Genomic DNA, 25,454 nt, shown 5'->3' with positions numbered 1-25,454 from the left:
CTTAAGATGTTAGGCCAAGGTCTTCAACTAAAAACTGAGCAAAGCTAAGTGAAATATATGATTAGTTTCATGCTTTTTCCCAAAGGGATTCTAAACAAAGCTTAAACAAGGCTCATACAATTAAGCTAATCAAATAGAAATGGCAAATCAAGATAAGGAAATAAGACAGAAGAATTCATGGGAGTGAAAGGGCCATTATAGCTACAATTAGAACTTGGGCAAGAGATTCCTGGTTTCCAGGGAGGTAAAGAACAAAGCAAGTTATATAGTTCTTCTCAGAAAGAGAGAAGCATTCCAGATTCTTAACAGAGATACATTTTTCCTCCTGGATTTCTAAAATTTTAAATAACAAAAAATTTTTAAAGTTTTAAATTAAAATCTATAAAATAAATTTCTCATGTGGAACTTTACATGGCAGATACTAATTGATATCAAGTATAACAATTCTGCAGCACAGATAGAAGTGAATCTTACATAACACCTTCAGTTCTTATAGGGGGAAGAAAATGGGTTTTCTTTTTAGGAAGACCTGGGTTTAAATCTCAACTCTGTTCACTATTTGGGGGATCCAGAGAAATTGTTTAATCTCCCAGAAAATAGAGATGATAGAATCTTCATCACAAGTTTGTTGTGAGGACAACATTAGATAAAATGCAAAATGAACAGTATTGAAGAGAGGCTGTTTCCTTTTCTCATGTTAGCATGCCCTCTTCTTCACTTTTTTTCCCCAGACTCCTGCTGGAAAAAGGATTGCACACTTGAGGTGTAACATTTAGCAATGAGACTGTTTACAAAGGTGTAGGTGGGTTACATGAGGTGATGTTCCCAGAGACTGTCAGTAACAGAGCAGCTTTCTTACCCCTAGGCTTGAGTAAGGGGTGAGAACTGTTAGCAGAATCTGGGGAGAGCTGTATTCATGGGAGAGGGCCCCCAACAGAAGCCTCTTCTAAAGGAATAGTGCTATAGCAGGGACCAAGATCATAGGTTTAAGTCTTTGGTCCATTTTGAGGTTTTTTTGTTGTTGTTTTTAGGCTGTGCAGTGCAGCATCTTAGTTCGCCAACCAGGGATCGAACTAGCGCCCCCTGCAGTGGAAGTGTGGAGTGTTAACCACTGGACTGCCAGGGAAGTCCCTTGAATTACTTTTTTGTATATGCTGTAAATTAAGGGTTCAACTTCATTCATTTGCATGTGCATATTCAGGTTTCCTAATACCAAATGGCAGTTTTCCCAATACTAAAAGACTTCTTTCCTCATTGAATGGTTTTGACACCCTGATTAAGAAATATTTGATCATATATGTGAGGGTTCATTTCTGGGCTCTGTATTCTATTCTTTTGGTCTATATGTTTGTCCTTATGCCAATACCATACTATTCTGATTACTGTAGCTTTGTAGTAAGTTTTGAAATCAACAGGTGTGAGTCCTCCAACTTTGCTCTTCTTTTTCAAGATTGTTTTGCCTTTGTGGTGTCCCTGGAGATTCCATATGAATCCTAGGATGGGTTTTTCTATTTCTACAAAAAAAGTCCTTGCAATTTTGATGGGGATTGCATTGATTCTGTAGATTGCTTTGCATAGTATTGTTATCTTAACAATATTAAGTCTTCCAATCCATGAACATAGGATATATTTCCATTTATTTGTCTTCCATAATTTCTTTCAACAATTTTGTGTAGTTTTTAGTGTACAAGTCTTCTGTAGTTTTTTCATGTACAAGACTTTCTATTTATTTTGAAGCATTTTATTCTATTTGATATTATTATAAATGGAATTGTTTTCTTAATTCCTTTTGTATTGCTCATTGTTAGTGTACAGAAATGCAACTGATTTATGTGTGTTCATTTTCTGTCCTGCCACTTTGCTAAATTTGTTTATTAACTCTAATAGTTGTTCTGTACAATTCTTAGGGTTTTCTACTTTAGAGAAGGAAAAAGTTGTTTTTCCTCAACCCTCTTAGGGTTCCTTTCTGGGTTTGAATTAAACTAATAAAAACAGATTAGTAGGAGAAAATCACATACAAATTCATTTAGTATAAGTTTTATGTGATACAGGAGACTTTATAAGAAATAAATACCTAAAGAAACAGTTAGACTGGAGTATATTTATACTAGGTTTAATCAGGAGTGGGTAGTCATGGAGGAAAATGATAGTTTAAGGCTTATGAGGTAATTGTAGTAAACGAGGAAACTTAACAAGGCCTTTTTGTTAGGATTCCTCTTAGCATCCTTTGGTCCTCAAAGATTAAGATACTCCTTTTCTCCAGGTATAGGAAGAGCACATATGAGAGTTTTATGATCTGTTTCAGGTGAGAAGGGCAAGGGGGTAAAGGTCAGAGTGACCTTGCTTCTACTGTTTTCTCAAAATCCTTCAGCTTCCATATGCCATGGTGCCACATTTTGGGGTAGTGTATCCTGAACCCCATCACTATATATAAGATCATGTCATCTGCAGAGATAGTTTTACACCTTCCTTTCTGTTTTGGATGCCTTTTATTTCTTTTTATTGCCTAATTACTCTGTCTATAGCTTCTATTACTATGATGAACAGAAGTGGCAAGAGTGGACATCCTTTTCTTGTTCCCGATCTTGGGAGAAAGATTTCGGTCTTTCAACACTGAGTATGATTTTGGCTGTGGATTTTTCATGTATGACCTTTATTCTGTTAAGGACACACACATTCCTCTTGAGTGTTTTCTGTGTGCCAAGCATTTCTAAGTGCACATAGCCCTGTGAAATATGGATTACTGTCCTGTTTTCAGATGAGAAAACTGAGGCACAAAAAATTTGTTCTCTCCATAAGTGAAGTTTTTGCATGTAGTTTTTATTTTGACACAAACCATATTGTATTTTTATTAAAATAGTGAGTTACTAGGATATATTAAGCATTAATTCTAAAACAAACTTTGTAGCCTCATGAATCACACTATATTGTGAATTTAGATCACTCAATCATTTATTAGATGGTGGATTACTGCAGTCCAGAGCTAAGCTCATGATTACTCTGTACTCTAAGTACTTAGTACACAATTGTGCACTGTTTGGGTTCTTAAATACTTGTTGATTTATCAATATTTATTAATTTTCTAATATATGCAAAAATGATAAAAAATTTTTCCCAGATAAGAACAAGTATTAGTATTTTGTAACATAAAATAGTTCAGTTAAATAGTCTAAGAATTCACCATTGTTTAGTTGTTAAGAATCAGCACCCTGGAGCCAGATGGTCTGGAGTCAAGTACTGGCTCTATTATTTGTGAGCTGTGTGACCTTGAGCAAGTTATTTACCCTCTCTGTGCCTCAGTTTCTTCACCTTAAAATGAGGAATAATGCAGACAAACCTACATTTTGTAGAATGGGGACATTCTACAAAATGACTGGCCAGTACTTTCCAAAAGTATCAAAGTCATGAGAGGGGAAAAAAAAAGATAACAAGACTAAGGAGCCATCCCAGATTAAAGGAGACTAAAGAGACACAACAACTGAATGCAATGTGAGGTGTTAGGTGGGATGCTGGAGCAGGAAAAGGCATTAGAGGGACAAATAATAATTGGCTATATGAATATACCAGCTCCCTCTTCCCCCCATAGAGAGAGAATTCTGAGGCGTGTGTTTTGCAGTATGTTCCAAAGATTCCCTACAGGAGTAGGCTCCAGTCACTCACTGTGCTAGCTCAATACGCCCTTTACTGACTGCTGCCTTCCATTCTCTGTTTCCTCACTCCCTGCCCAGTGTTCACTCTACCTCTCCAATAAACTGCCTGCTCTGAAGTCCCTGACTCAAGGTCAGCTCCTAAGGGAACTGAAACTAGGACATTTCATTCCATTGATATAAGGCACAAAAATAGCTAGAATTAATCTCTGCTATTAGAAGTCTGGGTAGACCTGGATGGGGACAGAAGTGGGGCTCCTGGGGTGTTTGTGATGTTGTTTCTTGATCTAAGTACTGGTTACAGGACTTTATTTCATTTGTGAAAATTAGTTGAGCTGTATGGCTACAATAGGTGCTCTTTTCTGTAGGTATATTATAAAATAAAAAAAATTCTGTTAGTTTTGGCAGAGTGTTTTGTTTTGTTTTGTTTTGTTTTCAGTATAGGAATGGTAAAAATTCTTACTCATTGGCTTAGCAATGAAAACAGGGGTTATACATTTAAATTAGCTAAAACAACAAATCATTTTTATAATTATTTTTCTGGTTCACATATGGTCAGAAAATGAGAAGAAACAAAGACCAAAAAGATGAGAACTTGGGCCCAGATGGCAAAGGAGAGCACAAGAAAAGGAAGAGGAAGATGGCACAGTATTCACAGACCAAGAAAGAGAGGAAAGGCAGCAAGCGACAACAAAGAAAGATAGATACAGAAACACAGATGGTTTTACCTCCATAGGGTCAGAATAGGTTATAAAGATTCCTCTCCAGGAAGACAAAAATCATATGATATCACTTAAATGTGGAATATAAAAACAAAACCAAACAAGCAAACAGCCCTCCCCCTCAAAATGAACTCGCACAGAGAACTGATTGGTGGTCATCAGAGGCGGACGGTAGGGGGTTGTGAGAAGTGGGTGAAGGAGGCCAAAAGGTACAGACTTCCAGTTATGAGATAAATAAGTCATGGGGATATAATTTACAGCATGGTGACTATAATTAATAACACTTGTTTTATATTTGAAAGTTGCCGAGAGAGTAAATCTTAAATGTTCTTGTCACAAGGAAAAAAATTTGTAAGTATGTATGCTGATGGATGTTAAGTTGACCCACTGTGGCGAACCATTTTGCAAAATACACAAATATCAAATCATTATGTTGTACACCTGAAACTAATATAATGTTATATGTCAATTATACCGCAAAATTTTTTTTAAAAGACTCCTCTCCAAAGCTAAGAAGCACAGACATTCATAAAATAATCTCTATTTCTTACACTCAACAAAGAAAAATCCCTAAAATCTTCTCTTACATTTAATAAAGAAAATTTTCATTGAAGAAAACTGCAGAGTCAGTCCCGGTTACAAAGGAAGTGCATCTCTTTTCAAAGCATCATGTTACTATCCTGTGGCCTTTTATCAGAGGACTCAAGATTTACAGTCAAGGCACAGAGGATATTTCCCACTGACTCCTGCCTGGTGGTTTCAGTGTTAAACCCAAGCCTCGCAGGAGAGAGTCCTCATTCTTGTTGTTGCAGATTGTAGTGAGAGATGAGGAGGGAGATATCTGAACTGGCTCTGTGAATTTTATTTTAGGTTGGACTGAGCAACAATATTTATATCAAAAAACAAGCAGATTGTCATGAGATTTAGCGTTATTTGTCAGCTACTCCTCTAAGGTCCTCCCTATAGATATTAACCCTTCTTTTTGTTGTTTTTTTTTTTTAAACAGGAGATTCCAGGTTGACTCTCCTGTTTAAATATTTTAATATATATTTAAATTAAATTGAACTATTTAGTGCACTGACACTAAAACAGTATTGCAATACACTGTAAAAACAAGTTCAAATGTCATACATGTGCATGCGTGTACACACACACACACACACACACAAACCTACTTTGAGCCCGTGTTCGATATTCTCTACTCTCCTAAGTAAAAAACAAAACTTGCTGAGTGCACAATTTGGTATGCCAATCTCCCAAATTGTGCACTCTAAATATATGCTGTTTATTATTGTCTGTTAACTGTATCTCAATAAAACTTCTAAAAAATATATATATATATATCAAACCACACCACTGGGGAAAAAAAACTTTTGTTGAGATTTTTAAAAAGTGTGATTTAGGGATTTAAGATTATGCAATGAAAACAGTCAAAGTTACTCCCCTCCATGCTGTATGCTTATAAATGATACCACAGATATAAAAAATAAATTGTTGACTTCATGTCTGGGCTTGAAATCATGAAGGGGGATTGCTTGAGAGTACAGAAGCAAACAATGAGACCCCCAAAGGAAGAAACTGATAGGAAGCCATGGGCGAAGCCAAGTCCCCAGGTAACCTAAGTTTATACCCACACAGGAATTCTGCTGAATCCTGAATCAGGTGGGAGAATTCTAAACCAGAAAATTAGTGTACGATCAAGAAGTGCTAGTATCTGAGGAATGCCACTGCCATGGAAGATAGATAACAAACTGAGCAAAGGGAAGATCTTATACATGATCAATAGATCAATTAAAACAAATTCATTTAGTATCTTCAGCAACATAAAGCAAAATAAAACCAAAGAATTATGAAAAAGAACCAATCAGAAATCTTCAAAATTAAAGTCCAAATTGTCGAAAAGAAAAAACTCAAGAGAGTCTGAATAACAGAATAGATACACGGAAGTGTGAATTAGCAAGCTGGGGATTAAGTTGACAGGGTCTTACAGAACAGTACAAAGGAAAAAAGGAAGATGAACAAGTTAAAGGAGACATTAAGAATGGATAAGGACATTTTAGCTTTCATTTAGGAATTCCAGAGGGAGAGAATAGAGAGAAAGGAGGAAGTGATATCTAATTAATGGCTAAGCATTCCCAGAAGTGAAGAAAGCTATGAAATTTCAGAACATCAAAACAAAGAAAAAAAATGCTAAAAGTTACCATAGCATAAAGATAACTTTAAAGAAACAAGGGTCAGATTTTCGTTGCAAATTTCACTAGCAACACTATATACAAGAATACAGTGAGGCAATATCTCCAATGAGCTGTTGGAAAATAACTGTCATTTTAGACTTCTACACTCAGGTTCAGTATCACTTAAAAGCACAGGCAAAACAAAGGCATAGTTTAAGTATTCAGCATTTAAGAACATTTAGCACCAACAGATTCTCACTGAAAGAACTACTTAAGATGTACACCTACATGCAAAAAGGACTGAAAGAATCTAGAGGAAAAAAACAGTATGAAAAAAAGTAATCTCATCCACGTAATCCTATCCAACTCAGCCAATCCTATAATTTAAGACTAAATTAGTATTTTTTAAAAATTTTTAAATTTATTTACTTATTGGCTGTGTTGGGTCTTTGTTGCTGCACATAGGCTTTCTCTAGTTATGGCGAGCTGGGGCTAACTCTTTGTTGTGGTGCGCAGGCTTCTCCTTGCCGTGGCTTCTCTTGTTGCAGAGCACTGGCTCTAGGTGCGTGGGCTTCAGTAGTTGCAGCACGTGGGCTCAATAGTTGTGGCTCACGGGCTCTAAAGCAAAGCACAGGCTCAATTGTTGTGGCTCATGGGCTTAGTTGCTTCACGGCATGTGGGATCTTCCTGGAGCAGGGATCAAATCTGTGTCCCCTGCATTGGCAGGCAGATTCTTAACCACTGCGCCACCTAGGAAGCCCTACATTAGTATTAATTGCCAAAAATGTTTAAAACAACAATTTAAAATTAGAATTCTGGATGATATCAACAGGGGAGTTGGTGAGAAGGGAAACAGCATAAGGAAGTGAAAATGTCTTGTCCTGTTTGGGAAGAATATATACATGCTGATTACCTTTAGATTTTATTAGGCAAGTATAACTTTATGTGCAGGTATAAAAAATTAAGAGTAAAATAGCAATAGAAAGTATGAGAAATTAAAATAGCAATAGTAAAATATTACAAAAATAGCAATAGAATGTATAAATTTCACACCAACAGAGGAAAAAAGATGGAACTTCAGGGAATGGGCTGAGTTGGCACAAGTGGTTTACCAACCATTGCACGACAGGATTTATGACCTCTCTCCTCCTTCCCTTCTACCCCACAGTACTTACCAGATGCTGGAATCTTAAGGGAGGAAGGGGGTCTGCCATATCCAGCTGTGGACTGAGGATGGTAGCACCTACTCCTGAATAAGCAGGTTACTAGCACCCTGCTAAGGGAAGCTCTGTGTGTGTGTGTGCGCGTGTGCGTGTGTGTGTGTGTGTATACACACATGTGTTCTGGGAAGTCATCTTTTATGTAAGTACACTGGAAAAATTATACTTCAGGTTAGGTTTCAGGGACACAATGAGCCCTACAGCTTCTAGACGATTAAAGTTTTTCTGTGACCTCCCTTGAACTATCCACTTTCTGAGCTCTAATGTGTAACATCAGGAAAAGGAGGAACCTTCTCCACTTTGGCAATGAGAAGTTGGAAACAGAGCCAGAACAAGTCTTTATGTCACTAATTAGGCTTAGGCATTGTGCTATTTTAAATTTCTCCCTTATTTCAAACCAACTGCATATAAATCTTTTGTTTGGCAACCTGGAAAAATTTAATTAGAGCTCTTTTATAATGATGTTGTAGAAGTAAAATACTTACGACAACACCAAAAACAACAATTCTTTCTGGTTCTCCAAATTCCACACTGCAAAGTCCAATATGTTTCCTCTCTTCCTCTCTGACCCCCACAACCCTCAGAACTTTCTCCATACTCTGAAACCCAGTAGTAAGTTATAATCTGCAGGATCCATTTGGAGTTTACAATATTGAATTCTTATAATATTGCCAATTGTATTGTACCACAGCTTCTTTCCTTCTTTCTTTCTGTTTCTTTCTTTCCTTTGAAGTTCCTAATGCAGTGGTTGATTGGTTACTTGATTGGTAAGAATCTGGAAGTAGCTAGTGAATAATCATCATTAATGCATGGTTCCCTGAGCTAGCACTGGCTGGGTACCTGGGACAATGTACTCACATAAAAGACAACTTCCCAGCACACATGCGTGTATGTAAGTACTGTGGGGTAGACGGGAAGGAGAAGAGAGGTCATAAATCCTGTTGTGCAAGGGTTGGTAAACCACTTGTGCCAACTCAGCCCATTCCCTGAATGTTTAGCTAGTCTAGGTTAGCAAATCTGCCATTTGTGCAAAGGCAAGCACATCTGGGGCGGGGCGGGGGGGACTTAATCAAATTCATTCAGCAAATAATACACACAAAAGTTTCTTTGAAAGTAAAATCAGACTTTGCAAAGAAGACTAAAGCCCTTTCATCAACCCCACCCCAAACTCTCCCCGCAGGCCAACACATACCACTCATTGCACTCTTCATCTCATCTCATCCCCTCAGAGGCAATCTTTACTCTGAATCTGATGCTTAAGCTTTCAGAGCTTTTTCTAGGTGTTTATGCACATGTGTCTGTCTGCCTATCTATCTATCTATCTATCTATCTATGTATCTATCTATCTATCTACGCATGCAGTATTTATTTATGTGGTTGATCTTACTTGATTGGTAAGAATCTGGAAGTAGATGGTGAATAATCATCATTAATGCTTGGTTCCCTGAGTTAGCATTGGCTGGGTACCTGGGACAATGTCTGGGCAGACCCCTCCCCTTCTCCCCTGTGGTCCATTAGCCCATGATGCTTCAAGGAAACTCTGGGGAGTCCTGTTATGTCTGGGCCTCCCTGAAGCCAACAGTCCAAGAGAGGGCTACTTCAGTTTCTAAGCCTAAGCACTTTTCTTCCATTACCACCCAGGGAATCTGGCCCCAATACACTCCACTCCTACCAAAGATCCACTACATAATTTGTGCGGCCCAGTTCCCTGCCTCCATGGGGCCTCCAGAAGCAAGTCCTGGCATCTCTCCCTTATGACAACTCTTTCTGAGTCACTTTCCATATGACAGAGAGACACACTGGCTGTCAGGTTGGCACCATGCAGCTGCACTGCTCACCAGGGAACTCTTAGCCTGACACTTTATCCCAATGTTCTTTTCTTTCAGGAGCCTGGGCATCGCCTGGGAACTTGTCAGAAATGCAATGTCTCAGGCCCCATCTAAGACCTATTCATTTAGAATTTGCATTTTAACAAGATCCCTGGGAGACACCTGGGCACAGAAACTCAGATTAAGCTCAGAGAAGCTCAGATTAAGGCTCTGGGCCAGAGATCTCCCCTGATACAGTTTATTTCACAAATACCCTGGTAAGAAACTCCTCTATGAATTTCACTGGTTGACAATTTTAATCATGTAAGGATAGCAAGAGAATGACCAGTATGACAGGTAGATTTATCTGAATTCTCAGGCATGGATATTGCAGTGCAAGATCTAGCATGAACAAATTCAACACAAAGCATCACTCAAAAATATTTGAAGGAATACCAGTAAAGAGAGTAAGACTGAATACACGGGAAGGGGAGTTCAAAACAGCACCATTCCAGGGGAAATAGGAAAGGCTCAATCAAGGCCATAATGTTCAGGGCTTCCCCAGTGGCACAGTGGTTAAGAATCTGCCTGCCAATGAAGGGGACATGGGTTTGATCCCTAGGGATCTGGGAAGATCCCACATGCCGCGAAGCAACTAAGCACATGCGTCACAACTACTGAGTCTGTGCTCTAGAGCTCACGAGCCACAACTACTGAGCCCTTGTGTCACGACTACTGAAGCCCACGCCTAGAGCCCATGCTCTGCATGGAGAAGCCACTGCAATGAGAAGCCCACACACCACAATGAAGAGTAGCCCCTGTTTGCTGCAACTAGAGAAAGTCTGCACGCATCAACGAAGACACAACGCAGCCAAAAAAGAAAAAAAGAACACAGTCGTCACTGGCCTTGGGCAAAAGGGGGGACGATTCTTTCAGAAAGTGGAAGAAAGGAGCTGAGGCAGCATGTAGTCTGCTGTTTCTGTTTGCCTAGCATCCCTTCTTCCTGCTTTTGGTAACAGTCCCAAATTTTTATTTGGGGACCACTTCTCTCCATTCTATTTGGTCTTGGTAGAACAGTCAATTAGGGGAGCGGGAATATGACCCAAGGGAAGCTAATGAGATTCTATTTATCTCAGGAATGTGAAATTTAGAGGAGAAAACCAAGAAGGGAAATGACCGGAACTGAGTCCTTCTGATGGCAGTGGCTCAAAGGAAACCGTCCTAGGTTCCTCTGCTTTATGCTCTTCCCAAGGCCAGCGTCTGCTTGGCTTTCCTTAAGTTCTGTGAGCTTTGCAATATCTTTCGCTAAAATTCTGTTTTGTTTGAGTTTGCCAGTCAAATTGTGTTGTGTGCAAAGAAAGAACTGTATGAGATACAGAAGATGTAGACATACAAACATTTTAAGTCGAGGTGAGTAGTGGAAGTCTGTTTTCTCTGGCCGTGGCAAACAGGGTGGATAGTTTGAACCACATGGTAAGGTTATGGAAGGGATCTAATCAAGGATAAGTACATAGATCAAGAATAAGTGAAAGGACTGCCAGTCAGTGCTGAGGGGCCAGCTAAGTTTGAGAATATGAAATTGTAGTGATTTCCTTGAGTAACCTAGGTGCAGGAAAGGAGAAAGAGCCCAGCTGGACTGATTCAAAGCTAGGAGCTAGCAGAGACAATGTATCAGAAACATAAGGTGGGGATATTAAAGGGCTGTCAAGAGAAGCTGAAGGCTAATATGGGCTGCATGGCAGGACAAGCAAGGAAATGAAGCTAAGGGGGTGAAATGGGGAGGGGAGGCACTGAGAGACTGAGGCTTGGGTTAGCTGAGAACAGACCAGGGAATAAGAGAAAGACTTGGAAGTTTAAGAGGCTGCACTATTGCAGTCCAGATTTAAAAGTCAGAAAGTTTCAGCTAATAAGGTTCAGGGTGTGGGTAATCAGGGGGCTTTGAGAATTGGAATGTAGATTAAGGTTATTAAGGCACATTGAGGCCAGGGTCATCCACATGGCCACTGAAGTTGCCCCTGATGATGTTAGATGAAATCTAAGTTTGGTAATTGGCTCGCCTCAATTTTACGAACCAAATTCTAAAGTGGTTTTACATATTAAAAAAATATTTTAAATGAATGTGGGGAAATGGCCAGGAGGTTGGCAGACTGCAGTTTAAAAATGAGGTTCCTTCAAGAAACAAGCCTAGCTATAGAATAACATAGTGGCTAATGGTGTGGGTTCCTGGCTCTGCTTCTTTACTGAATGTCTAACTCTAAGTTACTTAGTCTCCCTGTGCCTCAGTTTCTTTAGCTATAATATGAGCATAGGACTCCTGCCTCACAGAGTCATTGTGAGAATTAAATGAATTAATATGTATAAAGTGGTAAATTCTCAGCACTTCATGAATGTGAGGTATTATTAATGAGGAGACAAATTATAATATAATGTGATACTCTATGATGAATATTTGTACAAGCATGTCGAAAATAACTGAGGGGGCCACTTAAAACTATCCTTGGGATAATCAGGGAAGTCTTCACTAAAGAGAGGCAAAAACAAAGTCCAAGAGTTCGATAAACAAAGGGGATAGGGGAAGTGGCAAGATCTATGTTCAAGGCTCACAGTACGCAGGCACCGTGCTATTTTACAAACATTATCACATTTAACACCATATCCCTGCAAGTTATGTAACTTCCTTTTACTGAGGAAAACTCACAGGGATTAAATAACTTGCCCATAGGCGCACAGGAATGGAAAGAAATTGGAATCTTCGTTTAAAAAAGTAAGTTGGTCTGGCAGCAGAGGGACTCTGCAGAGGCACCTTCAAGGAAGTGAGAGGTAGAATAGCTGGATCACTGGGCTCGTGGGGAGCTGGGAAACTTGAGCATGGATTCACATGCAGGGATAAGATTATAATGGCTTTTGCCTGTTATATGAGAAGTTTGGACTTGAATCTGAGGGCAATGCCGAGGGAGTACAGGATTTTAAGGAGGCCCTACACAGTGAGTTGAAACCGAGCATGTCGTTAAAAGTACGATTATACCCAGGCAGATCAATCTCCAGTAAATCTGGGCTGACCGTCGACGGGCAGAGTGGATGCAGCAAGGAAGAGGAGTAGCGGCGGAGACCTCTTCCTCCGCCACATCACCGGAGTTTAAAGCCCCGTAGGCATGTTCTCCCACAGCTCCCTTCGGAGCCTCTCTCCAAACACACCAGGCTGCCTGCCTGCCTGCCTCCAGCGCTAATCGCGCGCCGCCAGCTGGCCCTCCAGCTGAAGTGCAACCCAGGGCGAGGCACCCCGTCAGCCGCCCCTGGAGTGGGCACCCTTCCTGCCCTTTTTTTTTTTTTTTCAGTGAAATAGATTTTTTTCAAAAAATTATTTTATTGAAATATAGTTGATTTACAATATTATTTTAATTTCTTCTGTACAGCAAAGCGACTCAGTTATATATATATATATACACTTTTTTTCCATATTCTTTTCCATTATGGTTCACCACAGGATATTCAATACAGTGCCATGTGCCACAGGTTATGACCTTATTTATCCTTTCTGTATGTAATAGTTTGCATTGGCTCCCAATTCATCCCTCCCCCTCCCCTTTAGCAACAAGTCTGTTTCACAGTTCATTTGCGTCATATTTTAGATTCCACATATGTGATATCATATGGTACCTGCCTTTCTTTCTGACTTACTTCACTTGGTATGATAAACTATAGGTGCATCCACGGGATTGCAGGCTTCTCCTAACTCGACCCCAGCCAGCGGCCCAACCTCCTTCCGGCAGCGCCCCACATCCGGTCACATGAGGGGCAGGTCACCTGCGCTCTGGTCACGTGAGCCGGTCACGTGCCAGGGCCGCACCGCCGGGGGCTAAGCTTCCGGGGACTTTCGGGGCTGCGCGGGTGCGGTCCTGCGGCTCCCGGAGCCCACCCAACTGCACAGCCGGGATGGTGAGGGCGGCGGGCCGGGCTAGGGCTGGGCCCCGGGCCCTAGCACCGCCTGTCCAGAACTCAGCCCCTCTTCTCGTCCCTCCCGCTGCAGATGAACCGGACCACTCCCGACCAGGAGCGGGCGCCGGCATCCGAGCCCGTGTGGGAGCGGCCCTGGTCGGTGGAGGAGATCCGCAGGAGCAGCCAAAGCTGGTCGCTGGCCGCCGACGCGGGCGTGAGAGGCGGGCCCCAGGGACCGGCGGGGAGGACTGGCCGTCTCGGGTGATGCGCGGCCTGCGAGCGGGAGGACGGGAACCCCCAGTCCCTCTCCCCCCAGTCGGCCCTGCTGCCTCTCATTGACTTAATAACGTCCCTTCTCGCCCTCGAAAACGCCCCAGTGGCAGTCCCCAGCCCCGGGGGCAGAGGCGGGCCGGTTGACTAGCTCTCCCAGTGCACCCACTCGGACTGCGGCCCTTCCACGTTTGGATTTTCCAGCCAGGCGCCCAGCTTCATCCCGAGCAGGGAGATGGTCTTCCGCCACGCCGATAGCTTACAATGGCACTAGTTAGGCGATTCATGTTGGGACCGGGACTGAGTGGAGTGGTAGACAAAGCAATTTATGGATATCCTTGAGTGAGACTCTTTGGCCGTGGACCCAAAAAGCTCAGAACTGTGATTCCAGAGTCCCATTTGAATAAGATTTTTGGATGAGTAGTGGTTTGTTATTTTGCCCATTGTCTCTGATCGCTGTAGAATGACAACCAAACAGGACTTTTAAATTCCTCCAGAAACGAGATAGCAAGTATCCATTGACTCATTGCCACTGTTTTGATGAACTTTCTTAATGTTTTTCGATGCTACTTGATCTTGGTACTGTCTAAAGCAGCATCCCTTTTATAGTCCAGCCCACGCACGGCCCACACAAACACACAGATGAAAGAAATTGGGTTTTCTGTTTTGAGACGCAGAATAGGTGCATAAATATTGATACTACTCTATGTTTGTTTTTTAAATAGTTACTACAGTTTCTACAGGAATTCTCACAGCAAACTATCTCTAGGACCCATGAAATCAAGAAACAAGTGGATGGACTAATTCGGGAAACTAAAGCCACAGATTGTCGACTGCATAATGTCTTCAATGACTTCCTTATGCTGTCTAATACCCAGTTCATTGAGAACGTGAGTTACTTAGTTATATCAGACTCATAAAGAAATAATACTGTTAAAGGGAGCAAGAGTCACTGTGATACTAAGTGAACTGTTACTAGATTCTCTTAAATTTTGGTGGAAGTAGTAGTTCTTGGTAATTGATGTCCCTCTTTTTTTATTAGTAAAGTTTTCTTTTTTCAAGTCTTTGAAAAGACCAAATGATAAAATTTCCTCATATTCCAGTGTTTTCATTTTGATTTTTGGTTTTGGAAGTAGTCAGCAGTTGTGCTGTGTTGCGTGGCACTCCAATAAGCCTTGTTATGAGCATGCTCTGTAAGGAAAGCCATACACCTGGTCTCATCCTCTGGGCACCATCCTGTTATTCATTGTATCCATTATGTCCTGATAAGTTACATTAAAGGCATGTGTGTGTCTACTTGGAATATTCTCAACATTTTATTATGTTGCCTGAGCCTATGTCATAGAATCAACTCTAAACAGATGGTTGAGCTTTAACCCATGTGCGATTTTGTCTATGTATTTATTGAGTTTCTAAGTGCTATGTTCCAGGAATACATAGACAAATTAGAACCCCTCGTTAGAGAAGATCACAATCTTCCATAATAGTGTAATTTGAGAATGAAAAGGAAGCAAGTGGCTGGAGCCCAATGATTGTAGGGGAGATTGTTGACAGAGGATGGAGAGGAAGCTGAGTTAAGCTGATGTGTATTTTTCAGAGGGTGGCCAACTTTCTGAGTATCAGTGTTAATTACTCTGTGAAAAGAGGATTATTAAAGTAGGCTATCTCTTGAGATTGTTAGATGCAAAGTAATAAAAAAGATTTTGAAAATTGCAAGAGTATACAAAGCCCACGATTTAGGATTGTTAAGAAGAGACTAAATATTGTCATACAGCTGTTTTATGCAGCGTGTTTGTATATTTTTAGTAATTCTGGTTGAAATGCCACTACTAGGCTTTTTGGGAAAGCTGTGTGTAAAATAAAGATCTTAATAAAGGTCTTAAATATCTCTTTACCAGTAAATTTAAAATATAACACACATTCTAGTTAACTCTGTAGTCTTTTTCTGGTTGTCTACACAGAATGTCTATGCTTGGTCCTGAGGATCTTTTCCACTGAAAGAGGCAGTTTATAGGACTCTCATTTCTACTGATGTATGCAGCTCCATCACTTTTATCATGCTGAATTCTGTGTCCTTTTGAATATACCTCTCATTTTGTGCCTTTCTTGCTGGTTCAGGTATTTAGCTCTTCTTTGAAGTCAGTGTTGCAGCCCTAGACTGGTCAAGGAATAGAATTGGGAGGCTTCTTTTGTACCTGATTGCCTGTACCATGTTGGTACTGGATTGGTACCTGACTGATACTTTGGGGGTGAGGGGCATCATAAAGTGTCTTTTTCTGAATTGTAACCTTCAGATCTTTTCTTTTCTTTAGCTATTCCTTTCTGGCCAGGCTTTCTTAGATCCTGAGTTTCCTGAAGTCTAGTTTTTGCCGGTGGGTTTTTGGTTTGTTTTTTGTTTTTATTGATTATTTTTTGGTAATAGTTCTTTATTTCTGTTCACTTCTTGGATTCCCTACTTTCCATCCATCTTTCCATCTTTCCATCCCGTTAGTCCTTATGCTTCTTCCCCTTCCATTCTGCATCCAAATCTCCCCCCTTTTAATTAATTAATTAATTAATTAATTGGCTGTGTTGGGTCTTTGTTGCTGCTTGCGGGCTTTCTCTAGTTGCAGCGAGTGGAGGCTGTGCTTTGTTGTCGTGTGTGGGCTCCTCATTGTGGTGGCTTCTCTTGTTGTGGAGCACAGGCTCTATGTGCATGGGCTTCAGTAATTGCAGCACGCGGGCTCTAGAGCACAGGCTCAGTAGCTGTGGTGCATGGGCTTAGTGGCTCTGCAGTATGTGGGATCTTCCCAGACCAGGGCTCGAACCCGCGTCTCCTGCACTGGCAAGCGGATTCTTAACCACTGTGCCACCAGGGAAGCCCCAAATTCCCCTTTAGATATGCATGTTGCCACTGCCACATCAAACTCCTCCCAGACCTCCCTGTGATGCTGTGTGTTACATGTTCTTTCCATTCATGGGAGAGCACGATGTTAAGAGTATGGCTAATGCTTAATAAAACCCTGAAAGAATCTACCTGTTGATAATACATTTGGCAGTGATTTGACTTTGCATGTGTTTCTTCCAACCCTGGCATCAGTACTCATGTATTACAGTTCTGGCTTAGGTGATGGTGCCATTTGGTTTTGTGGTAGTTTATTGGTAAGATACCCAAAGTCATAGGTTTCATACTTACTACTAGCTCAGAGGTAGCTAGTAGATTGCAAACTGCATTACAAAGTTAGTGAAACTGAAGAGCAATCAGGACTTTATAGGGCAAGAGAAATTAGTACCTTTAGTAAAGGCTCAAGAGGGTACCTTGAAGGAAGAGAAATGCTAATTAACAGTGGCCAGTGCGTCAGTGTGCTATCCGGAAGGAATACAATTCTTGAAGCTTCATTAATCTAAATTCCTAAATTTAGGAATTTTGTCCTGAAACATTAAGTAACCTAGTTAATGACTTCTTTAGTAGAACTTCCCATGATTGTAATTTTACAGGTATTGATATAATTTGATGTGATGAACTCCCTTACTAAATAAAGCTCCATGTTTTTGCTAAATGTTGTACTCCCTGGGCTCAGCATGAGACTGATATATAGGGACTCAGTGTATTTGAATGAATTAATGAGAGATCACAAAAGTGAAAAGGACCAGGGCTGTATACAATGTGTTAAGAAATCTCAGCCTCTCTCATCAGCTTTTTCTCTAATTCCCCACCTTCACCTCTTACCTTGTCTCCCCAAATGAGGAAAAGATGCTTTGAGGGGAAATATTAAAGATATTTAACAGTTCTGGGAATGGCTGCCTGATTTTAAAATGATCAAAAAACCCGTGAAGCTGTGAGTTCAGCCTGGTAAGGGTGAAGGAAGTCAGCATTGATTAACTGCTGTGTACTGTGTACTTGAGATGTATGGTCCTGGCCACCCTCAAAAGATCCCACGGGTTTTATGTGTTTGCTGGTTGGTTTCTTAGATGTTATATTTGGCTTTCCACAGGCTGCTAATGTCTTGTGAGGTAGTTTTTAATGACAGGCAAGAGAAAAAGTAGAGTGTTGGTACTCTTCAGACCTCAGCATGAAGCTCAACCTTTTAGGTCAAATGGTCTTGCTATGTAAAGTCTGAAGTGACCTTGGTAGCTGCCTTTTCTTAAAGTCTCCATTTTAAGATTTATTTACTTTATTTCTTCCTGCCTTTGAAAATTACTCCCCAAATTTCTGGTCTTTATAGAACTTTTTTTTTTTTTTAAGTATGGAAAAAGAAGCAGCACCTGAAATTTCAACATTTTGACGTGTATATTCCAAGTCTGTTTCCCATGCAGACATTGGGCTTTAAGTTTTTTCCTTTCTTGTTATAAAAGTAATGAACACTCACTGTAGGAGAGATTGGCATATATAAAAAGTATTAAAGTGTGAAAAAATTAAAACTACAGAAATTAACTGTAATTCCACCACCCCAGATTAACCAGCCACAGAACATTTTTGCATATTTCTTTCTAATCATATATGTGTGTATATATATATATATACCTTTAACCTTTTCTATATGTATATATTTGCAGGCTGCATTTTTCTTAATGTTAGCGTATTATTTTGTAAGCATTTTAACACATCTGTAAGATTTTGTGAACTTAATTTTTATTGTATTTATTTCATTATGTGACTATCATTATCTAACAATCCCCCAATATTATTTTTTTTCATATGTCTAGAAAAGAACAGGTAATAACTACAAATGCTAATAACATGCACTACCTTGCATTAACAGATTTTAATATTTCGCCGTATTTGCTTCAAAGACACCAACTCCCATTTTTTTTTCCTTAACTCTAAATATTTTGGCTGTGGGCTCCTGTGTATCTCTGCCCTTTTACTCTTCTTCCTACCTGGAGAGTGTATATCTGTGTGGAAACTTTTATTGTGAGTTCTTTTTGTCACTGACTTATGTGTATGAATGCATTTTTTTTCCATATAGGTAACTTTCATTGTGTAGTTCTTCTCCTCAGTGACTGATGTGTATGAATGTGTGTTTTTGTGAAAATAAAATCAGGCTTACATGTAATTGTGGGTCTGTCTCTTGCCTCTGTCTTTTATTATGTTTATCTGCGGTAGTCAGTATCACAATCTTAACTACCAGAGATTTCTAATAAGTTTTAATAGGGCGAATCCCTGTGACTTTTTTTTTAATTCAGAATTGTCCTGGTTATCGTTGGCTTTTTACTTTCCTCTGTGAATTTGAGGATTATCTTGCTAAATTCCCCAGACAGTTCTAGTAGCACTTTGATTGGAATTTGATAGAATTACAGATTTGGTGTTTGTGACTTTGGACTATAAATCTGATGCCATGAGCATCTTACTGTTTGTATTTATTTTTCTTGGAACTAAATTTCAAGAAGTAGAATTCTTAGGTTAGAAGATATGAACATTCAAAAATAACATTGTCTAATCAGATTGGCGGATATTTTAAAAAGGTGGACAACATCTTTCCACTGTTGGCAAAGGTCTGTGAAGTGGGCACTTGAATATGTTGTGGTGACAGTGTGAGTTGTTCCACGTTTGTGGCCAGAAATCTGGAAGTAGCTGTTAAGATTAAAAAACAGTTTTGTCCTTTGACTTGGCAATCCTCTTTTTGGGAAGCCTACAGAAATAAAAGATCTAAGGCCTAAGAATTTAGTACGTGTACATATGTTTATGGCAGTTTGTTTACAATAGCAAAAGCTGGAAATCTCCTTTATGTTCCCTAATACAGAATTACTGAATTAATTGTCATCAAGTTCATAACATAAAATATTGTGCAGATATAAAAAAGATTGAGTCAAATCTATATGTATTGACCTAGAAAATGGTTTATGAAAATATCAAGTGAGAAAGTGGGGCAGAGGAATGTGTATAGTATAAGTGCGTTTTTATTTAAAAGCAAGATGAGTGGGAGAACTCTGAATATGTGCATATGTCTGTATGTATTTGTGTATGTTTCTATGTGGGAAACAGAGGAGCACACACCAAGCTTAAATTGGTTATTCTGAGGGTTTGGTTGGAGGTAAGCATGGACTATTTTTAAACACGTCTCTTTTACATATATCTTTATATTGACTTTTTAATTTCTAATTGACATATAATTCACATACTATAAAATTCACCCTTTTAAAAAGCGTACAAGTCAATCAGTGTTAGTGTATTCACAGAGTTTTGTTACTATTACCAGTACCTAATTCCAGAACATTTTCATCACTGCACTTTTATAATGAGAATGTTTTACTTTTGGAGTTTAAACAACAATAAATAGTTAAAAGAGGAAATCACGAGTTGCCAGAGCGATAGCTGTTTTGGAAAAGAGGAGCCACGTGCTCAAGCCGTATGGGTCATTCCCATGCCTGGCCTTCTGGGAAATCATTGATGGGCTTGGCCTATCTATTTTCTTATTAATGGCATAATAAAAATTCATCAACCTTTTAAGCAACAGGATAAAAATAACTTACCTTTACTGTTTCTACTGTGCAAAATGTTAAAGTTCTTGTCACGTAGGAGGTAAGTTCTACCACTTGACATTCTCATAGCCTCACGTTTGAGTACCTGTATCATTGCTCTGTCAGCATTAAGTATTAAGTTAAACAAGAAAGTGTGAATACTGGTTTCTTATTGTTTTTGTGACTGTGGTCAACAATGAGATTGAAGGTTTGTTTTTTTCATGTTTCCTAGTTATCTGTGTCTTTTTTTTTTTTTTCTTACTTTAATTTCGGGAGAGTTGACTACTGTTCTTTGAGTTTTGCCCTTAACCAGTGGCCTCAGCTGTTTGTTGAATAATCATTTCTTCCCTGTCTTTGTCTTTTTTTAATTGTATATTGAATTCTCACATTGTGATTGATTCCAAATGCTGTTTTGACCATTTCGAACTGAATTTGCTTCCATATTTAGCGCGTGTATGATGAAGAAGTGGAGGAGCCAGTGCTCAAGGCTGAGGCAGAAAAACAAGAACAGGTACTTGCATTAAATCACTCTTCTGTGGGCTCCTTTAGAGAAGAAAAGTGGTGGAGATTTGTAGTGTGGCTGATGGAGGGATGATGGGCAGGGTTATGGACATCGGGGGAAATGGGAAAAGCTGCTCCTGACAGCCCAGCAGCTGAACACCTTAGATAGTTTCTGAAATGTAGTGTATTAAGAAATGTATAGATTCAATTCCTGAATTCTGGCTTAAGAATAGAGCAGAGGTATGCAGAGGTTTTCTGTAAAGGACCAGGTAATAAATATTTTGTTTACTGGCTACATTGAATCTGTCTCTTTGCTTCTTTCTCTTCTCTTCTCCCTCCCCTTCCCCTTCCCCCTCCTCCTTTAAAAATGTAAAACCTTTCTTACTTTGAGGCCTGCAAAAGAAACAGGCCATACTGGGCTGTAGTTTCTGAGCTCTTTGAAGATGGTACTTCCCAGTCCCTTCATGACTGCTTTGATTCTATTCCTGCCAGTTTAGAAATGAAAGTAAGATGAAAGGCATATTACTTGTAACATATGAAGGTGTTAGACTAAGAAAGGATATTAGAAACCAGTTACAATTCTGCCCATTTCTAGCCTTAAATTTTTTTTTATAAAAATCTTTATTTTTAATAGTACTCAGAGATTTGCTAACTGCTTAAGTGCAATAGTATCTGGTTATACCAAGTTAGGGTTCAGTTTTAAGGTGATAACTAGTTAGTGAATTATTTTTTAAAAATCCACTATAGGACTTCCTAGGTGGTGCAGTGGGTAGGAATCTGCCTGCCAATGCAGGGGATACGGGTTCGAGCCCTGCCCCAGGAAGATAACACATGCCGCAGAGCAACTAAGCCCGTGCGCCACAACTATTGAGCCTGTGCGCTCTAGAGCCCGTGAGCCACAACTATTGAGCCCATGTACCGCAACTACTGAAGCCCACGTGCCTAGAGCCCATGCTCTGCAACAAGAAAGGCCACCGCAATGAGAAGCCCACGCACCACAACGAAGAGTAGCCCCCATTCACCGCAACTAGAGAAAGCCCGTGTGCAGCAACGAGGACCCAACACCGCCAATAAAATAAATAAATTTATAAAAAAAATAATAATAACCCACTATATATTTATTTCACCAGCATGTTTTTGCACACTTAGTACAATGTTAGCTATTTAACTCAGAATCAAGCATACTGGAGTGCAGAAAAGATGCAGCCAAAACAAAAAAGCTAGATTAGAAAGACTTCCACACTTGAGGAGTGTAAAATACTCCTCAGGTTTCCCTTTTGGCTGTCAAAACAACACTGTATGGTTTGGTTCTTTCTGTAATTATGTTTCAACTTCTAGAATATTTGTGAGGAGGGGAAATGACACTGTATTTTGCATTATTTCTTACAAATGATGACACAGTTGAGTATATGAGAGTGCTGTTGTAGGAAGTGGAGACCTGAGAAATATTTTCTTCTAAGTCTTAACTCCTAAAATTTTCCAAAGGACCATTAACCAAGGTTAGTGGGATACAGCTATGGCAAAGCTAAAATTCTAGGCGCTTCATTCCACCAGTGGCAGGGAGATGAGGTGCCCCTTGATGTCTTGTGATGTGTCATTCATCGTTAGGGTACTTTCATCTAGCCTATAAAAGCTGAACCATCACACCATAGCTGTGCTTGCATTTCTATAGATGATGGACCTGGAGCTCCAGGGCCTTACATAGTTCTGTGTGTTCAGTGCATAGACAAACTTGGGATTTAACGCTCCAAAGTCTGTGTGTGTTGAGGCATTCAGCAGAATCTGGCTTTTAATGTTTTTAATTGTTTAACATTTTAAATTGTTAAGAATTTAACATTATTAATTAAGATTTTTTTTTTCTTTTTTTCTTTGGAGCATGAGTCTAGGCTTCAGTGAACATTCTCGGTGTTTTATTAGGGTGGTATCAGTACACTGGAGAGCTTACTGAACAATATTTTTTCCTAGGAAAAGACCCGGGAACAGAAAGAAGTAGATCTGATTCCTAAAGTCCAGGAGGCTGTGAACTATGGTTTACAAGTGTTGGACAGTGCTTTTGAGCAACTAGATATAAAAGCAGGAAACTCAGACTCGGAAGAAGATGATGCTAATGAGCGGGTAGAATTGATCCTTGAGCCAAAGGTAAAGACATTCAATTGAAATATTTATTTTCACGCCTGTTGTGTTTTGGGTATGTTGCTTGGGCACAAAACTGGTAAGCCAGGGACTTCACTTCTAGGAAGTGAGGATGTCACTTAGCAATCTCATACTGACTCCATTGATAGGAGAGACGTGCTGTACACGAGCATGGATTGACCGCTTACTAGGTACTAGCGTGCTAAATAGGGGAGTACAAAGGTGCAGGACTTGGATCCTACTCTCAAGATGCTTATTACAGCAGTACCAGACGGTGGGAGAGAGGAGGCCTTTACAGGAGTCATGATCATAAGTGCTCTGAGTTCTAGCTGGGAAAATTAGGGTGAAGATGAGATTTGAATTGAATTTTGAAGGATGAGGGGGCTCATGAGAGGTAGGAATTGTTGAGGACCTGACACTCTGTAGCTTGCACTAAGAGGGACCTCCAAAGTGTTGAAAGACCTGTGGGTTGTTCCCAGGATTTGGCCAGTATGATTAAAGCTGATAAAGTATTCGCAAAGAAACTATAAGCGTAGCAAGTGTTTATTGCTTTACTGTTACTTTCTCTCAGATTGGCTCAGTGGTAAATACAAGAGGTTGCCTTACTGATGTTGAGAGTCCTTGTGACACATAAGAGCCTTGTGAATTGAAACATGCTGCAAAACCAGTCTGTTGTAGTCCTTCATTTTGCTGCACATTTCTCTTCCAATTTTAACTTGTGGCGCCGTGCCGTGTTGGGGCTGATCCTTCAACCCTGATATGCTCACCAGCTTGCTATCTCACTATAGGGATTTAGAAGTCAGCAGCAGATGCTGGGAGATGTATTGCGGGGACCACATTTATTACCTCCAAGTTGCACACCACTTTCTCTGTTACAGGAGGACTTTGGGAGCAAGCCTCCTGAGTCAGAGAACAATTAGCCCAATTAGCACTTCATTTCTTTGCACTAAATTGGTTGCTGTTGTATCTTTGACCTTTACATCAATCTTCCTAAACTTTCTGTCACTGGTGAAGCATCAGAATTGTTCTTCCCTGCCCCCAGGGTCTTTTCTGTAGGGAGGAGATATTAAGGCCAAAGGGAGATGAGCGGTTGCCCCAGGGTGGAGTGCTTTCTTGACCCTACAGTTTGGATGTGCCATGGCCTGAAATGGAAGGTCTCCCAACATGTACTATCCTGTAGACAGTCTCCTTCATTTTGTTTGGTTGTTTTATAATCTGGTCTTATGTTACCAACTTCACTTCTCTGAATTCTACAGTGTGAACCTCTGGGGGATATTATTACTCTCTTCTTTGGGTTACTTTTTCTCCTGGGTAGGTTCTCATCAGTCCATTGGAAACATTCCTTTTGTTAATTATGTTGACTGTAGATAGTTGTGCAGTTGTAGATATTCTGTTCCTTTTCATCTAGCCCATGCTCTATGTTCTGCGTTCCTGCCTCTCTGCTCTGATAAAATGTGAAGGAGTCCATCTCCATTCCCTTCCTTTGTGCCTTGTTTGTGTCCATCCCTGTACCCACCTGCCTTCTCAAGTCATGTAAAACCGTTTGGGTTATTTCCTCAGTGTGCTTCTCCAGTTTAGGATTTGGTGTAAAGATTGATTGATTGGTTGATTTTTACTCACCAGAGTTGCTTTTTAGGGGAGGAAGATAGGTTACCATCATCAAAGGTTGCCAGAATTTCTGGTTTCTTTCCTTGGTCCTCCTCCTTTTGGACATATTACTGTGAAGTTGTGCCCCTTTCCTTGTTTGGTTACTGCTAGTAAACTTTTTGTAAGACTTTGTCATTTTTGTTAATATAATTTGGCACTTGAGAAGGGAGATTCTATGTGATTCAGCTTTACTTTGCCATCTTAACCTAGGATTTAACTTTTTTTTTTAACTTTTGTTTTTTAGATCAGTGATTTAAAAAAAAATCCTGCTGTGTTTCTTATTCTCCACTTGTATTATGTAACTTTGGGGGTAGTCAGATGAAACAAGATGTCAAATGGAATATCTAATTTTATTTTCAACCTAAATATTTAATGGCTTATTCCCTTTCGTTGTTTACAGGATCTATACATTGACCGTCCTTTACCTTATTTAATTGGGTCAAAGCTATTCATGGAGCAGGAAGATGTAGGTCTTGGAGAGCTTTCTAGTGAAGGTACTCTTTTGCACCAAGTATTTTTGTTGCTTTTAACATTTATATCTTAACTTTTTACTTAAAAATAACTTCAAATTTTACATTAAAGATATAAGACTAGTACAGAGAACTCCCACATATCCTTTACCCAGGTTTACCATTTGTGAACATTTTACCACATTTGTTTTATCATTCTTTCTCTATATATACGTAATATTTTTTTCTGAGCCTGTTTGGGAGACATCATGGAGATGTAATGGCCTCTTACTCCTGTGTATGGTTGGCAGTCCATATCCATGGGTTTTTACACCTAAGTATTCAGCTAACCTGAACTGAAAATATTTGGGAATGAAAAATTCTATAAAGTCCCAAAAGCAAAACTTAAATTTGCCATGCACAGGCAACTGTTTACATAGCATTTATTTACATTGTATTTACAACTATTTACATATCATTTACATTGTATTAGGTATTATAAGTAA

The 25,454-nt window shown here is 39.8% G+C and overlaps 2 protein-coding genes across 9 annotated transcripts in view; one reads left to right on the top strand and one right to left on the bottom strand.

Moving 5' to 3' along the window:
• Nucleotides 1–7,789, bottom strand: part of MSMB (microseminoprotein beta) — a 44,061-nt gene extending 36,272 nt beyond the window's left edge. Inside the window, exon 1 of the mRNA XM_057735826.1 lies at nucleotides 7,719–7,789. Within this exon, the coding sequence (XP_057591809.1) occupies nucleotides 7,719–7,757 (39 nt within the window). The 5' untranslated portion in view covers nucleotides 7,758–7,789. The remainder of the gene's footprint in view (nucleotides 1–7,718) is intronic.
• A 5,607-nt stretch (nucleotides 7,790–13,396) lies between these two features.
• The window catches only part of WASHC2A (WASH complex subunit 2A), a 50,333-nt gene continuing 38,275 nt past the window's right edge, over nucleotides 13,397–25,454 (top strand). For all 8 annotated transcript variants that reach the window (XM_057735016.1, XM_057735012.1, XM_057735019.1 and 5 more), the window contains exons 1-6: nucleotides 13,397–13,507; nucleotides 13,599–13,721; nucleotides 14,503–14,667; nucleotides 20,667–20,729; nucleotides 22,685–22,858; nucleotides 24,900–24,993. In XM_057735016.1, coding sequence (XP_057590999.1) covers nucleotides 13,505–13,507; nucleotides 13,599–13,721; nucleotides 14,503–14,667; nucleotides 20,667–20,729; nucleotides 22,685–22,858; nucleotides 24,900–24,993 — 622 coding nt within the window. In that variant the 5' untranslated portion in view covers nucleotides 13,397–13,504. The remainder of the gene's footprint in view (nucleotides 13,508–13,598; nucleotides 13,722–14,502; nucleotides 14,668–20,666; nucleotides 20,730–22,684; nucleotides 22,859–24,899; nucleotides 24,994–25,454) is intronic.

The sequence above is a fragment of the Hippopotamus amphibius genome, chromosome 5 (assembly GCF_030028045.1).
Source record: "Hippopotamus amphibius kiboko isolate mHipAmp2 chromosome 5, mHipAmp2.hap2, whole genome shotgun sequence".
NCBI lineage: Eukaryota > Metazoa > Chordata > Mammalia > Artiodactyla > Hippopotamidae > Hippopotamus > Hippopotamus amphibius.
Note: the sequence above shows the minus strand (reverse complement) of the source record. Positions and strands in the feature narration are given on the sequence as shown.